General features: G+C 40.5%; 2 protein-coding genes across 8 annotated transcripts; both read right to left on the minus strand.

Annotated features, from left to right (window-relative positions):
- LOC101463996 (uncharacterized) lies at positions 1-6,228 on the minus strand. 4 transcript variants are annotated; one of them, XM_076884697.1, is made up of 7 exons: positions 5,936-6,224; positions 4,710-4,841; positions 4,507-4,637; positions 4,365-4,402; positions 4,048-4,264; positions 3,443-3,667; positions 1-1,437 (listed from the first exon to the last, which is right to left on the minus strand). In XM_076884697.1, exons 1-7 carry the CDS (start codon positions 6,172-6,174, stop codon positions 815-817), a joined length of 1,605 nt encoding a protein of 534 aa, XP_076740812.1. In that variant the 5' UTR covers positions 6,175-6,224; the 3' UTR covers positions 1-814. The 4 variants fall into 4 exon arrangements, with proteins under 4 accessions (XP_076740812.1, XP_023009904.1, XP_076740813.1 ...); XM_023154136.2 differs by having other exon boundaries at positions 3,443-3,649; positions 5,936-6,223; XM_076884698.1 differs by having other exon boundaries at positions 4,525-4,637; positions 5,936-6,222.
- A 1,095-nt stretch (positions 6,229-7,323) lies between these two features.
- On the minus strand, positions 7,324-15,977 carry LOC101477814 (uncharacterized). Of its 4 annotated transcripts, none has more exons than XM_004569055.2 (8): positions 13,642-15,977; positions 12,041-12,115; positions 11,450-11,572; positions 11,244-11,371; positions 10,007-10,068; positions 8,848-8,911; positions 8,300-8,581; positions 7,324-8,123 (listed from the first exon to the last, which is right to left on the minus strand). In XM_004569055.2, exons 1-8 carry the CDS (start codon positions 13,875-13,877, stop codon positions 7,501-7,503), a joined length of 1,593 nt encoding a protein of 530 aa, XP_004569112.1. In that variant the 5' UTR covers positions 13,878-15,977; the 3' UTR covers positions 7,324-7,500. The 4 variants fall into 4 exon arrangements, with proteins under 4 accessions (XP_004569112.1, XP_004569111.1, XP_023009903.1 ...); XM_004569054.2 differs by having other exon boundaries at positions 11,244-11,374; XM_023154135.2 differs by having other exon boundaries at positions 11,244-11,374; positions 12,041-12,144; positions 13,642-13,778.
- Positions 15,978-16,013: the final 36 nt, after the last annotated feature.

Below are 16,013 nucleotides of genomic sequence, written 5' to 3' on the forward strand. Positions count from 1 at the left end.
TCAGAATCAGAAAGGGTTTTTATTGCCAAATGTTGAGCAGATTTACAACATTAGGAAGGTCAACAAGGTGTTTGTAACATTCCTCAGAGATTTTGGTCCATGTTGACATGATAGCATCACACAGTTGCTGCAGATATGTTGGCTGCACATCCGTGATGCAACTCTCCCAATCCACCACATTTCAAATGTGCTCATTGTCATGTTTCATTAACTCTAATCCAACGATCAAGTTTGGATGAACCAAAAATACAAAGAACTCGTTTTTTTTTTAAGAACCATTGACCAAACTACGGACAATGGAAGTGACCATACAAAATATACTACAGGAATACTTTTTCTACTTGAGTCATCCGAGAGATTTTATTTCAAATTAACTCTTTTCAGACACTGGATATGTAACATTGCTGGCTTGATGAATCTGTTAAAGTGACAACAGACTGCTACGTTCATTACAACACTGATGGGACAAGACACTGTACTTGCACAGTATTGCATACTACTTGCGAGATATAAAGATAAATCAATTGCCATACATAATGCACGAGGTTAGAGGCTTGTCATCAGCTCTTTAAAACAGAGGCCACACTGTATGTGCGATTACGGGACTTTAATCAATGGATCAGACAATCTTGACCAATCCTGTCTCCATTTTAGGGTAATTATTAAACATCAGATTAATGCCATTGTGCCACATTCATAAGTATGCATATATCTCTTGAAGCTCAGAAGTCAGATTAACAGAAAGGAGTATATGTCTTTGTTTAGGTTTAATAATCAAAGGCTTCTCAGACTGCTGTAAATGTTCTTGATCACATTACTGTTTGTTTACCACTATCAGCTGCTGTTTCGGTCTCCCCAAAGTTCTCATGGATGTTTTTGGCTTCTTGTCATGAATCTTCACATGCGCTTGATAGCCCTGATTGTAATAGAAACACTTCCCACATATCTTACACGCATACGGGTTCTCTCCGGTGTGAACTCTCAGGTGAACTTTTAGGGTATCTGCTCTGGAGTAACGTTTCCCACAGATCGAGCACAGAAAAGATCGCTCTCCGGTGTGAGTCTTCAGGTGCAAATTGAGGTTGTAAGATTGCAAAAATGCCCTCCCACACTGATCACAGTGGTAGTTCTTTTCTCCGGTATGAGTTAACTTGTGTTTTTTAAGCATTTCCATCGTGACACAAGTCTTCCCACACTCTGAACAGAGATAAGGTAAATCTCCTGAGTGGAGGCGCATATGCATTTTAACACTCTTATTATGTTTGAATCTCTTCCCACAGTCAGGACATGCGAAAGGCTTCCAGTGAATCTCGCGGTGTTCCTCTAGCTTATGTTTCTCAGGGAAGTCCATTCCACACTCCCCACACATGTGAACTGTAGCAGGAGATGCTTTAGGCTCGCTCTTCTCTTCAATTAATGTCCACTTTGGTAACTCTCCTGTGAAAAATACAAGCATGTACACAATTAAAAATAAAGTAAACAAACAAAAAAAACAAAACCTCAAGTTCACAGCCAGGTGAACTGAATAAAATTGCTCATGATGTTACACAGTGAGAGCCTCTGCTTGAAAAACTTGGGTCGAGGCATTGATTGTTTTGTTGAGTTCACACTAAGTTCTCATTACATTTGCTGAAGAAACTGATGACTCATCCTGCTATGTGGAAACTACCAACCAGCAGTTGGCTGAACGAAGATGATGTAATTGTTTTTAATTGGATGATTTTTTTTGTTTTTTTCCCAGTTGAATAAAGTAAGGGTACAGCGTGTAAAATCTCACTAGTAGATTGCTGACTGCAGTCAACTGAATTAAAAAATACTTTTTAAAAGTAGTCCGATATGAGTCAATGACTCATTGAAACTCACCTCTATACAATGATAGCAATACTTAGGCGAGTTGTTGGATATCCTGAACTTTTCTGTTGGTAAGCTGCTGCTGTTGTTAGCGGCTGTTAACCTCTGTTAGCTGCTGTTAGCCAGGATTAGTGAAACTTTCTTTGACTTTGTTGGACTCTGATGCTCAGTGATTGTGATCAAGCTGTTTATCAGTGTTGTTCACTGTCTGGAGACGGGAGGATCACATATTTAATCTGCTGACAATAATTAATTGTGACAATATTGAGAATAAATAAGCATGTTCACGGATATTTTCATGTGTTAAAAGGCCTGACTTCTGCTGACGGCTTAGAGGTCAGAGTTGAGGAGGAAGAAGATGACATTTTGTCCAGATGCTGATCATGTTTTCTCTTTCCTTTATGTTTTTGTTTCTTTGGCACCCTTTCTCAGATGATAAAACACAGTTATTGGATTGGATTGGATAATGCATTTGTTTCTCAGTTGCAGTTGCCTGCAACTGAGATAACAAACCTTGCCGACCGTACTTACAATACACAACTTCACGCTAGGGAGACAGGTCAGGCTAGGTAGCAAAAGGAAAAACAATGAAATGTATAAAACAAAAGGTCAGATCAGGAGAAAAAAAAGAATTTCTGCTCATACTGATCCTTAAAAGGAGTCAGCATGAGGAAAAGACAAAAACTCCAGCACATAAAAAGCACAAATATCACATCGTAACACCATAAAAACACAAGACAAGCAACATGGGGGGGTATGCCAATGTGCACAGCTGTTGGCATACCAGTTCAGCCTGAGAAAGTGTCCTTTCGCCCATTAGGCGAAGATCAACAGTCCGCAGCCTACGCAGGTGGCCTCGAGGGATTGGGCAAGAGAGACAGTTCGTTCTCATCATCATATCTCTTGGAAAATTGTTGTTGTTCTCGTCGGCAAGTTATGATGCTTTTTATCTTGAATCTAACGGTTGCAGACACCAATTAAAAGGACACCTATGAGTTTTTTTTCTCCCCGACTGTTGGCCTAATACAAATGTGGTTGGTCTCTAACAACATACAGCCACAATGAGATTAGGTGGAGCAGCGATGTCTATCTCGCCCACTATAGTCAAGTTGGTGGGGCAACATGGCGGCATCTACAAATCGGCGTCCGCTCTCATGCATTTTTAATGGATTTTTTTAAGTTTAGGAGAGTGCATCAATTTTTTGGAAGATGTTATTCTATTTATGAGTGAACACTATTTTTTTTTAATTAAACTGACTGTAATCTTTACACAGCTCATGCTTGTTCGACCAGTAGAGACTGCCCTCTGCTGGCACAAGCCGTGCAAAATGCATCACCTTAACATCAGTATTTGAAAGAGGAGCAGCTGTATTTTTGAAGGTACTGAAAACCATCAAAACATCAAAATGCCTAAACACCCAGGTATTCAACAAAACCGTGATACCAGTCGAGTCTACTCAGCAGTCCATACATTTTTTAACTGTTCTTTGTGCAGCTCGGTAAAAGATGAGTAAAGAGGATTTTCAACTGCCACAAACATCTAACTGAAACAGGTTAAAGTGTCCTGAGCACAGCGGGAGGTTCCTCTCACCTCTGTGAACTTTCATGTGTGTCTTGAGGTTTCCACCCTGGGTGAATCCTCTCCCACATATGAAGCATTTGAAAGGTCTTTTTCCCGAGTGAATCACGAGGTGTCGTTTCAGGGCGTTGTGCCGGGGGAACACTCTTTCGCAGGTCGGGCAGTAGTACGTCTTCTTTGGTTTACAAAGCTCCTGGGAGCTTTGTACACTGGTAGGTTCTAGAGTGAGAATTTCTCCTCAAAATACAGAAATATCAGTGTGAAGTTGTTGCACTGCATGCACTGTGTGTGTATGGTTTCCATTTATAATCAAATTATGATATTAAAGTGTGTGTAGATCTTTCTCTTATTTCAATAGTTTTCAGACATATAAAGCATAAAAAAAGGAGAAGACAGAAAATCGACTGTCTGTTACTTTTGATATCTTTCTAACAGAAGGCAAGAAGTTAAACCACAAATTAAATGAAGCTCAAAATAATATTCATATGTGTACCACAAAAAGAAGGACCATCTTTCATAATGAATGTTGGTGAAGCCCAAGACATGAACATGATTTTTAGCTTCATCTTATGCAACACATGTACTGTCTGTCAGTCTTTTTAATAACACTCCATCACCTGTGGGTGCCGTGCTGTGATCCTGTGTTTCAGGTCTGTGGTCTTCACTGGGATTTTCATCAGTGTTCGTCTCATTCCGGTTTATTTTCTTTGGCACGTTGTGATGTGAGACAGATGGCGTGAGCTCCAGCTCATACGACGGAGGTCTGGAGGAAGCCCCTGGTGTCCGGGAAGACTGATCTGCTGAACAGGTGTTTTCAGGTTTTTGCTCCTGATCCTGTGAACACACAAAGAGCTTTAAATTCTCTTGCTTGAAAGCAGTGTTTGCTGTGAAATGGTGGGATTTTAAACATCTACAGGATGCATTTTCTCCAAACCTTGTGTTGATTTCCAAGCAGATGGTAAGGCTTGTTTCCTATATAAACAAACCCATTATTATATTACAACCACTAACAAGGTTACACAGAAAACCTGACCGTTTTCCAGAAAATCATGACTAAATAATGAATCCAGTATGACCAGTGTTGCCGTCCTCACTCTGAACGTGGATTGTTTCTGCTCCTGGTGGCTGTTCTGTTTGTTCTGCATCTACAGCATCATGCACGGGGACCTGTTTGGTGACCGACTTGGGAGCACTCAGGCAGCCAGCACTGTAGGAATAAGAAAAGGTCATGAAAAAAAAAGTCATTTTTATTGATACAAACTTCTGGTTCAGAGCTTACCGAACATGTACAGGGGGAACGTAATCCTGATCATCGCTGTCATCATAGCAACCATCCCCTTTTGCCGTTTCCTCTTCTGATGTCGAACCATGTCCTTTGTACTCACATGGAAAACAAGTAATTTCCTCTGTCCTGTTCATATTTTGTAAAATGCAAAATATATTATTAGACAGTTACGACCCAATAAAACACTGATGAACACAATATACGCTGCTTTATACCCTGTTTCACATGTCAGTGCAGGCTTGCACACGCTGCTTTTCAACAAGCTGCACCCAGCATAAGTTAAATTAAAGGTGTCACGTTGTGTGCCATTTCCATGTGGTCACAGCTTCTGAAACCTTTCCATTCAGAAATACTGTCAATAAATTAAATCATCATTTTAAAACTGTGTTTTTATTAACTGAGGTTATCTTTGTCTAATATTAAAATGTATTGATGATGCAACTCTTCAACATTTGACAAATATGTAAAATTCTCAGAAATCAGGGAGGCGGCAAATACTTTTACATGGTACTGTAAATCTTGTAGAAGTGCAACATACATTTGAGGGTTAACTATTAACACAGCTGAAACCATCGCTCTAAGTTATGGAGGCATTTATTATGTTCTTTTCTCACAGCCCACATCAGAGCGAGACCAGATCAAAAACTACTACACTGACCAAATCTGGACTAGTTTATTTGTTTAAACAGTTTCTGATTTGTAAAGAAAGGCTGCTTAAAGACACACTAACAAACTGAACAAATGTTTCAAACATCATTCGGAGCTTTAATTAAAAAGTCCAACAGTGTTTTAAAGAAAAAAAAACAAAGCAATACAAAAAAAAATAAAAACCCTCACTGCTGTACTTTATTTGTTTTACTTTCTTTTCCGGTAACTGTTAAATCAGAAACTACCTTTGTGTGCCTATGTGCTTTGCAAGCCAGGGACCAATCACTTCCCTCTTCGCTATACCGTCTAGCTGTTGCGTCGCAAATCCTGCAGGACACACCCCCTGAGCCTAATCAGGAAACGCCCATCTCACAGCACTCGGTCAGTGGCTGCAGCTGGACTACTACCAGATACTCATAGTTAAAACAAAACCAAACCCCTATGCTACTCAGTGACTTTAGCTTTATGATGACGCTAACGTTAGCTTGACTACAACACGACAGTGATAGAGCACGGCGTGTTACATTTGACATCTTAGCTACCTTAAACACGATTCAAGCACAGGTAACTACCTGTCCAGCAGAAATGTGGCGAACTCTGCATCTGTTTTGAATCCTCTCTGTTCCCGTACGTGCTTCCACCTGTGAAAAACAGCTCCAATGTTTAGTCTGTTTTTGTCTCGGGCTAACGCTTTCGTTTCAGCTCGCTGGTTGTCGGGAACCTTCTCTTTAACTGGCTCTGTTGTGTTCGCTGGCATTAGGAGAAGGGGGACGGGCGTTTCGTCGCATGCTGGAGGTTGCTCCTCAGCCATTGTTTGTAAACTTTTCCCGAAGATTTGGAGCTATAGCGCATGCGCAAGGTAGAGGCGGTGCGCGGCGCGTTCACGAACCGGCGTTCTTCTCGCACTGCTGGTGTTCAGAGAAACCCCTGGTTAGAGAAATCGACGGCAGAACAAATGGGAGCTTTCAAGGAAATAAATATACTTTCTGGGTACCGGATAACGACAGGGTATTTTAAATTAAAAAAAAGAGTACAAATTATAACTATATTGAGAGCATACTGGCCAGCAACATGGAAGTAATCATGGCTATGGATGAAAGTGCTTCCCTATGCTCTAACATAGACTCTATATTAAAAGTGGATGCAGTCACTGTGACCCCTTTCAAGACATCAAGATGTACTGCATATTTTGAAACCTCAAGACTAGGTTTCAAAAGATCTATTTGGATAGGGTGACCATATTTTGATTTCCAAAAAAGAGGACATAAAGAACTTTAATAATACTTTTTGCTTAAAGAAAACTAACTATGTAAACAATGCCTTCTCTGTGCAGTTAATAAATGGTGAAATACAAAATGTCCCATAAGCTTTTACAAGTCAACAAGACCTGGTCAGAACCCCCTCAGGTAGGTAGATTGTGGTGTTTAAATGATGCTCACACCAGCATCCATCCTTCCATGCAAGGCAGGATGGATCCATGGTTTCTTGTTCTTTCCATCAAATTCAATCTACAATCTGAATTTCAAAGTAAAACTATTAGTCTTTTTAGTCATTTCCAGACAGTTCTCTGTAAACCCTAGGGTTAGATGTGTGGGAAAAGCCCAGTAGACCAGTTTCTGAACAAATTCGGACCAGTCTGTCTGGCACCAACAAGGACACAACATTCAAAGTCACTTAAATCACATTTCTTTCCTGATCTGATCTTCTGCAGGCCATCTTGACAAGTGTAAATGCACTAAGTTGCTGTAATGTGATTGATAAGCTAACCTCACGTTCAGGTGTGATTGGCTGATTGTTTCCAAGGACAAAAAACAAATAACAGTGATATTTCTAGCTTCACTGGATTAAGCTTTTGGCTTAATGGCAAATCCTTGTATCAGATCCACTAAGTCTCCAATATCTGGAATAATCAACATTAAGTTTAAGAGTTTGTTAAGACTACAATTACAAAACACACAGGAACAATTATTAGGATTTATTGTCTTCACAGTTCTAGTCACATAACAGCAACTGTGCTTAAAAAACACATTACATTTACACTGCTTCTCCAACCACTTCAGAAATTTCTCTGTAGAGAGTTAAAGGTATATTATATAACAAAAATAATTTAATATTTTCTTATTTTTCTAAAATCCCATTATTGATTATTTACCACTATCAGCTGTTGTTTTGGTCTCCCCAGAGGTCTTGTAGCTTTTTTGGGCTTCTTGTTATGAGTCTTCACATGTGCTTGATAACCCTGATAATAATAGAAACACTTCCCGCACATCTTACACGTGTACGGGTTCTCTCCAGTGTGAACTCTCAGGTGGGCTTTAAGAGTATCTGCTCTGGAGTAACGTTTACCACAGATCGAGCACAGGTGAGGTCGCTCTCCAGTGTGAGTTCTGAGGTGCAACTTTAGATAGGAAGAGCGTGAAAACGCCCTCCCACACTGATCGCAATGGTAATTCTTTTCTCCGGTGTGAGTGAGCATATGTATTTTAAGCATTTTAGCCGTAGTGCAGTGTTTCCCACAGGCGGAACAGAAGAAAAGGGAATCTCCTGAGTGGAGCCGCATGTGGATTTTAACGCCATTTTCCTGTTTGAATCTCTTGCCGCAGTCGGGACATGCGTAGGGTTTCTTGTGAGTCTCACGGTGTTCCTCTAGCTGATGTTTCTCAGGGAAGTCCATTCCACACTCCCCACACACGTGAACTGTAGCAGGCGATTCTTTAGGCTCGCTCTTCTTTTGAACTAAGGTCCACTTTGGAAGCTCACCTGTGAGGAGGAACAAATACAGTGACTGATAGATACAGATGGGCAATTAAATAAAGAAGAAACATCGTGATACACAAGAGGAGAAACTCAACGGATGCTTTCATGAGCACAACTGAATTAATCACATGACTGCTTGTGGTTAAAGTGTCCTGAGCACAGCAGGAGGTTCCTCTCACCTCTGTGAACTTTCATGTGTGTTTTGAGGTTTCCACTCTGGGTGAATCCTCTCCCACATATAAAGCATTTGAAAGGTCTTTTTCCCGAGTGAATCACAAGGTGGCGCTGCAGTGCATTGTACCGAGGGAACACTCTACTACAGGTCTGACACTTGTAGATCTTCTTCGGTCTGCGAAGCGCCTGCGGCGGTTTTATCTCTTCGGTCTTGTAAGCGAGGCCGGTGTGCTCACTGGTGGATTCTGAACTCGCACCTAAAAATTCTCCTGAACAAAAATAAATACCTGAAAATAATAATATTCAGAACATTAGTGTGAGTATGGAAGGCATCGAGCACTAGCAGCAAAACTCTGTTTAGATTACTGCTGCATTAAAGAGATAAAAACATTCTTCTGATTCAATCACGCTTATATGCAAAAATCAAAACATCAAGAGATTTTTCTGCGACCTTAAAAATCTTTTATGGCCAGCAGAGGATATTTTTATGTGTCTTGTGGATCGGATCTTATAAAGAAAAAATATGACATCAAAATAAAATAGTCTAACTTACCTGTAGGTGCTGCTTCATGATCTTGCTCCCGTGTTTCAGCTCCGTGGCCTTCCTCTGTTTTCCACTGTGAACACATGAAGTTTTAAACTGTCAGCATTTGCCTGAGCAAAGGCTCCACAGTGGAGTGGTTATCACATTTGCCCAAAAAACAAACAATGTCAGGAGGACTCACAGATCCTTTTGAGGTTGTGCATCTGGTACAAAAACTTCAACATGTAGAACTACTCGCTGTGGTGCGCTGCATGTTGAAGTTGCGGTACTTCAACATGTGGGTGTTTCCGAAAGGCACAATTCATTCTGGGTGATACATCTGGGTTTTGAACCGACATGCTCTCATATTTGCACAATACTCCAGGGTCTCCTCCCGTTAGGAGATACCCAAACCACTTTAACTGGCTCCTTTCTATGTGGAGGAGTAGCAGTATTGAATGACCGAGCTCCTTGCCCTACCTCTAAGGAAGAGCCCAGCCAGTCTTCAAAGGAAACTCATTGTGAAATGAGTTTAAATCGACACCTATGCTTTTACTTTCAGCTCTCCCCAATCTATCTGTGAACTGGTTCCAGAGCCTGAGCTATGGACTGAGGTGAGCTTGGCTACATCTAGTTGGTATCTCACAAAAGCGCCGGCTCCTTCCCCACCAGAGAGGTGACGTGCCACGTATCAGATTTGTAAGCCAAGGATCAGAGAGCCAGGGCCTCCGCCTCTGACTGCCACAGATCACCGAACACCTATGGCCTGCTCTGTGAGTTGTGGGCCCATAAGAGGATGGACCCACATCATCCTTTTTCAGGTTGAGCAACCAAATGCTTGTCCCCAAGCCTATACCCTGAGTCTGGATCCAGGTAAGACTTCAGTAAGCCTGTCCCGGGTACCCGGTTTAAAGTATAAAATAACAGGGATTATTTTGAACCATGAATCATTCCAAACTGTTCTATGAGAGTCCAATAATAAAACTTTGGAGCTTGTAATCACTGATAATAGTGTAGGTCCCTTTAAAAAGGTCCATCCTCTGAACAGACACATTAAAAATGCTGTGCAAAGGTTTTTAATGGATGTAGTTTTTCTGTGTAGCCCTGAATCACACCCCGCCTCCTTAAATAGGTGCACAGCTATCAACAGTTTAAGAAGTCTTAATCTATAAGGTGTAAATTTGCTCACTTGAAGGTGTTTGTTGGCAGCATTCCTTTCCTGGTTTCCAAGCTGATGATGAGGCCTGTTTCCTGTAGGAACAAATGACACAAAAATCAGCATAACATTATAGGCACCAAGTTACAGAGAAAATAATGACGACTTTGGTGCTTAACTTTTCTCCAGTGACTTGTGGGGATGTGTTGCCATCGTAACAAAGAAAACCTCAGGAGGATAGCACATGTCAACTTTTTTTTTTTTTGGAGAAATCCACTATCAGCGCTGTTAACAACTACAACTTCTTTAAACTACAGCATATTTAAATAAACCGATTTGCTATAGTAATATTGTTTTACTCAATACTTCAAGCAAACATATTTTAAAAAGAAAAATTAAAGATATGTAAAAAACTTTGTCAGGTTACATTAACTCAAGGCCTACTTGCCTTTCCTGTGTAAAAGTGTTCAATAACATTTTTAAAATACTGGCTTGAACTCTGTCGTGAATAAAGAGGCTGAACCAACATGGCCCCAGTGTTTTTAATTCAGAAGCAGCATTACATGACAGAAAGCTGAAAATAATCCCCATTTATTGCATACTAGGACCCAGTGCACCCACTCAGCCCAGTGACTCTCTGAAACTGTAACTTCCTTCCTTTAAAGATCTGTTAAATATTCTTTTGATCTTGAGAAAACTTCACGGGGCGATCTCGATATGGCGACTTAAAAAGCTAAATTCTGACCCACTGCACGTGCTTGAAAGGCTTGTAACTCAGACTTTTTTTCATATTGTCAAAGTAACACTTATGCTAAAGTTAAAAGACAGAGTTGTCAGAGATTTACATAATCAGTGTGATCTTCCGTTGACTTTGTTCACTGTCTTATTTCAGAGTTGCTGCCGGCAGGGATAGTAATTTCCCCATGGGGATCAATAAAGTATCCATTATTATTATTATTATTAACTTTGAAATGACAAATTTACATTGTGGTTGCTAGGCAACAGCCAAAATGACCTGGGCACTCACATGCTAACAGCAGGTATAAGTAAGACTAGGTTTGTTTGGTGGATGCTGTACACAATATCTATCCTACAAATTGGTCCAAACAAAAACTAAGTTATCAGTGAAGACCAGGCTTCATAACGATCTGTTGATGCACCCGACCCAGAGACATTTATATAAAATCCTTCTAATCTCACACAACTGCTGCTGGTGTTTAAATCAGTCAGCAGTAAATAATGGATGCGGGATAACCAGTTTTGTCCTCACTCTGGACTTTCGTTTTTTCCATGCCCCCTGGCAGCTGCTCCATTGGCTCTGCAGTTTCATGTGAAGCGTCCCCTTTGCTGATAGACTCTGGAGCATCCGAGTGCATGTTAGTTTTACTGGCACTGCCACTGCTGGAGGAACAGGGAAGACAGTGAGAAAAATGAAACAACTTTTCATGAACCTGAACTTTTAAATGAAGGGCTTACTGAATGTATACTGGAGGGATGTAGTCCTCATCCTTATTGTCACTGACGCCATCCTCATCCTCTGATGTTGAAACATCTTTGTCCTCGCCCGGAGAACACACCCAGTTCTCTGCACGGTCAACACTACAGCGAAGGAAAACGAACATTATTTCAATGACTTATAAGTTGATGTAAATATTGTGTGTATGGGAATTACGATGAAATTGAAGTCATCATCAAGTTTGAGGGATGACAAATAGCTTTGCAGTTTTATGCATACTTGTTTTGGACAAGTTGACTTTTCACTCATTAAAAATAAGCATTCCATTTACGGTAGTGTGAAGTTGTCCAATTACATATGAGACCTTGAAAAATACAAGACTGTATAGAAAAACTTCTGCAATTCTGCTAATGTACTACTTTTTAAAAAACCGTAAAAGTCTGCAATTCATTCAGATTATGACTGTTTTATTGAACTTTGTCTGTCAATACAGGATCTAACTGTACAAGGTATGCATATATGTCTGACCTAGAAATTATAATCTGTGACAACAGTATAATTAATAAAAAAAAAACAACTAATAAATACTATTAATAAAAAAAAACATATACCTTGACATTGAAACCTGAGCAGAAGGTTTTTCTGCTTCACTGAAACTCAGCTCTTCCTTTTCAAAGTCAGCATCTCTGCAGAAAATCAATTCATGGAGGTCAAACTAAAATCCAGAAAAATTACATCTGGTTACTAATTATTTAAATAATTGCACAAAAGCATAGTATGCAAGAGCTAACTCATAACATGGAAAACAAAAACATTATAACCTCACGTTTAGGCCTGGTAAACTCTCTCTTCTCTTTTCTAAATTTTCAATCACTCAGCATTTTACTTCTTCATAGGGTGATCACTGTCACACTACACGCTGAGGAAGGACAACTGTGTAGGAGGGATACCCACAATCCTTCACTTTGCATAGATAAATGCCCACATATGGGGTCAGTTGATGTACTTTGAATTCTGCTTTACATAATGATGGCCAAAGCGTTAACGTTGAGGCTTCAAAATGCAATGTTCCAGAGCACTGGGTGATGTGCTTACATCCATCTTTGATATACAGTCTATGGTTACAAACAATTACCATATTACAGATTAAGTGTGGGAAAAATATTTATTTGAATAACAAACATTTGCACAATTAATCAAATGTATTGCGGTTAATGAAATATTTATGTGCCATTAATTTGAGTATGATGTCAACAACTCAAAAACTTTCTTAGACTTCATGATGTTTTTCCAACTTGATTCATGTTCATGTTCTTTTTCCTTTTTCCATTTATTGAAACACAACGTGAGTGCATAAGCCAGTGTACACCGGTCCCAAGCCCAGATAAAGGAGGGTTACATCAGAAACATACAGATAATAAAGAATGAGATTTCCATACAGAGGATGCTTAGGTGAGATGGAGGGAGATGATCCACTGTGGCGACCCCTAAAGGGTGCAGCCGAAAGAAGGTCGTCTTTTTTAATGCAAAGGAGACTATTAGGGCTGGGTATCGTCACTAATTTCTAGAATCGATTCGATTCCGATTCACAAGGTCCCAAATCGATTCGATCCTCGATTCGATTCAATTCAATTTGCATCTGGGAAATTTTGCCTCAGATAGTCAGAAACATAATTCAGATCAGTACATTTACATATTTCTGTATCTATAAAAAGGAAGCTGACACTTGCAAGACTTTATCAAAGGTGTAATCATCACAGCAGATGCCTTTGTGTCAAATTAGCTGAAGATAAAACACAGAAAAACATGAAGGTGATTTTCCTGGCTTGGGATTTTATAAAAATATTCTGCAGTACATCAAAAACGAAAGAAAACCATTAATCAACATATGATTAATGGTTAGGTTCACTCAGCTTTAGCTCAGTGAACCTATTTCTAAAGCTCATGCTGCTCTTTATTCACATCTTGTAGCTCCACATGTATGATTTGGCAGTTTTGTTTTGTTTTTCACACCGGATGTCCTTCCTGACACAACCCCTCACACTCACGCGCTCATCACAAACCTCAGTACTGGGAACAAGCTAGCATTAGCCCACCGCAACATCACTCACAAGATATGCGTCATTTCAGTCAGTATGTTGTGTTTTATCTGAAGCAAAACGAAATGAAGCTGAGCTATTATTATTACCATTATATTTAGGGGTATTATTACCTGTCCAGCAGAAATGTCGCGAACTCTGCATCAGTTTTGAACCCTTTCAGTTCCCGTATCTCCCTCCACCTCTGAAAAGCGGCTCCGATGTTTATCCTGGCTTCATCTGACACTCCCTCCTCAACGCGCTCTTTGTCTGCGAGCTTTTTTCTCTTATTCTGCTGTGCCGTGTTTGATGTTATGAGGAACAGAGGAACGGGCTCTTCGTTTGATGTCTGAGCTTGCTCCTCAGCCATTGTGTTTGCAAACTTTTCCTGACGGTGCGATTAAAGAGAGCATGCGCGGAGAACAGGGGCAGCGGAGCGCGTTCACGATCAGCGTCTTCTTCGAGTGCGATATGAATGGGTTTTTTTTCTTTTTTAAAGTTCTAATATCTTTGTAATTACATGGATTTGATGTTAAATTTATGCAGTTATGTAGTTTTGTTTTTGCATTTAGTGAACAAATTAATAACGTTAGAGAGCTAAAATTGGGCAGTTTTTCTATTAATAAGAAGTGTATCATTATCCTGGAATGTTTTAAGCCAAATCAGAGATGGTGAGGCTGGGAATTTTTTTTAAAATTTGGTCAGCTGATATGGAATGAGTCTGTGTTTTATTTATGTAGATAAGTGTGTGTGCGTTCTCAGAATATTTATTGCATTCCTGTTACTGACAATAAGACCCCAAAAGTATAACTGTGTGGTGATTGCACTGTAAAAGTAATAATCATAAAACGCAATTAGCCAATCATGTCGCCACAGCTTGCATTTAAGCATGTACACATCATGAGGAAGAAAGGCGATTTAAGTGACTTCAAACCTGGTAAGATTGTTGGGGCCAGACATACTGGTCTCAATAAAAACTACTCATCTACTGTGATTTCCCAAACAGCCATCTCTAGGGTTTACAAAGAATGGTCAACTAAAGAGAAAATATTCAGTGACCAGCAGTTCTCTGACTGAAACTATTGTGTTGATGTCAAAGCTCAGAGGAGAATGGTCATACTGATTCAAGCTGGTGGGAAGGCAACAGTAATTAAAATAACCACAAATTACAACCAAGGTATGCAGAAGAGCATCCCCGAACCTTGACGCACAAGGGCTACAGAAGCAGAAGACCACAATGAGTGCCAGTCCTGCCAGATAAGAGCAGGAACTGAGACTACAGTCCAAAGAGGCTTCCCAAAGTTGGACAATAGAAGACTGGGAAAATATTGCCAAGTTTAATGAGTCATAGCTTCTGTTAACTAGGGATGGGTATCGTTTAGGTTTTATCCGATACCGGTGCCAAATCGGTACTTTTGAAACGGTGCCGGTGCTCAAACGGTGCTCAAACCGGTGCTTAAAGAATGGAGAACACAAAATTGGTCCAAAAACCTCTCATGTTCAGCTGGTTTTTTGTAAAAAGATAACAATGTTAGCCTTTTCTGCAGCTATGGGGCATATATGGTATCACTCTTGGCTGGAAGCAGTGCTTAAACAATGGAAAAAACACAAACTTTGTCCAAAAACCTCTCATGTTTAGCCGTTTCCCTCTTTTTCTTTGGTCATTTTAGCCTTTTTGGCCAGGGTGAAGGGAGTATCTGCCATCAAACAAGAAGACAGCCGCATGTAGCTATGATGAGATTTGCTAGTTCACTACCTGCATTAATGTAATAACGTGGTGAGCCTACTCAACGTAAATTACACACAAACAACATTAAGCTACTCATGCAGAGAAGCACGGCTGCTGCTGCATCATCATCCTCATCACATCTGCTACACTGGCAGGGCTAGGGGCCAGGACTCTCCTCTTCGTGTTTTTGGGGGATGCTGCTAAATCTGGGTCCGATAACAGGCACCACACCCGCAGTAGATGCGCTCGGTGTGAGGTCTCGCAGCAAGCTATCAAATACGGCGCATTTCTCGGCTTTTAAAAAAACGCTATGCGTCGCCATGTGTTTCATCGGATTCGAGGTGTTACCTCCTTTGACAGTATCACAGTATCAGCTTAAAGCACTTGTTGCTGCTGAGTTTGCATATTTTGCTGTGAAGTACAGCCAGACCTTTGACCGCTTCGCCGTGGGCATTTTTAATCTGTAGCTCTGCTCTAAAAGAACGAAAGTACCTGGACCCGCCTACTATCCTTGGAAACGTAAAATGATTGGCTAGAAGTGTATCACAGCTCAGGGAAAAAAAGCACCGAAAAAGCGCACCGAAATGTGCGCTGCTTTTCGGTCTGGTTACTACCGTTTATGTCAGAACCGGTGCCATCATGGCACCGGACACCGGTACCCATCCCTACTGTTAACTCATCCCTGGCTCACCCACTGAGCCAAACCGGCACCCTGGCTGGTGGAGCTTTTGAGAGAAACCATCTGTCTAATTCGGCCTGTAGCCTGATATGAAGATG

The sequence above is a fragment of the Maylandia zebra genome, linkage group LG6 (genome assembly GCF_041146795.1).
Source record: "Maylandia zebra isolate NMK-2024a linkage group LG6, Mzebra_GT3a, whole genome shotgun sequence".
Taxonomy (NCBI): Eukaryota; Metazoa; Chordata; class Actinopteri; order Cichliformes; family Cichlidae; genus Maylandia; species Maylandia zebra.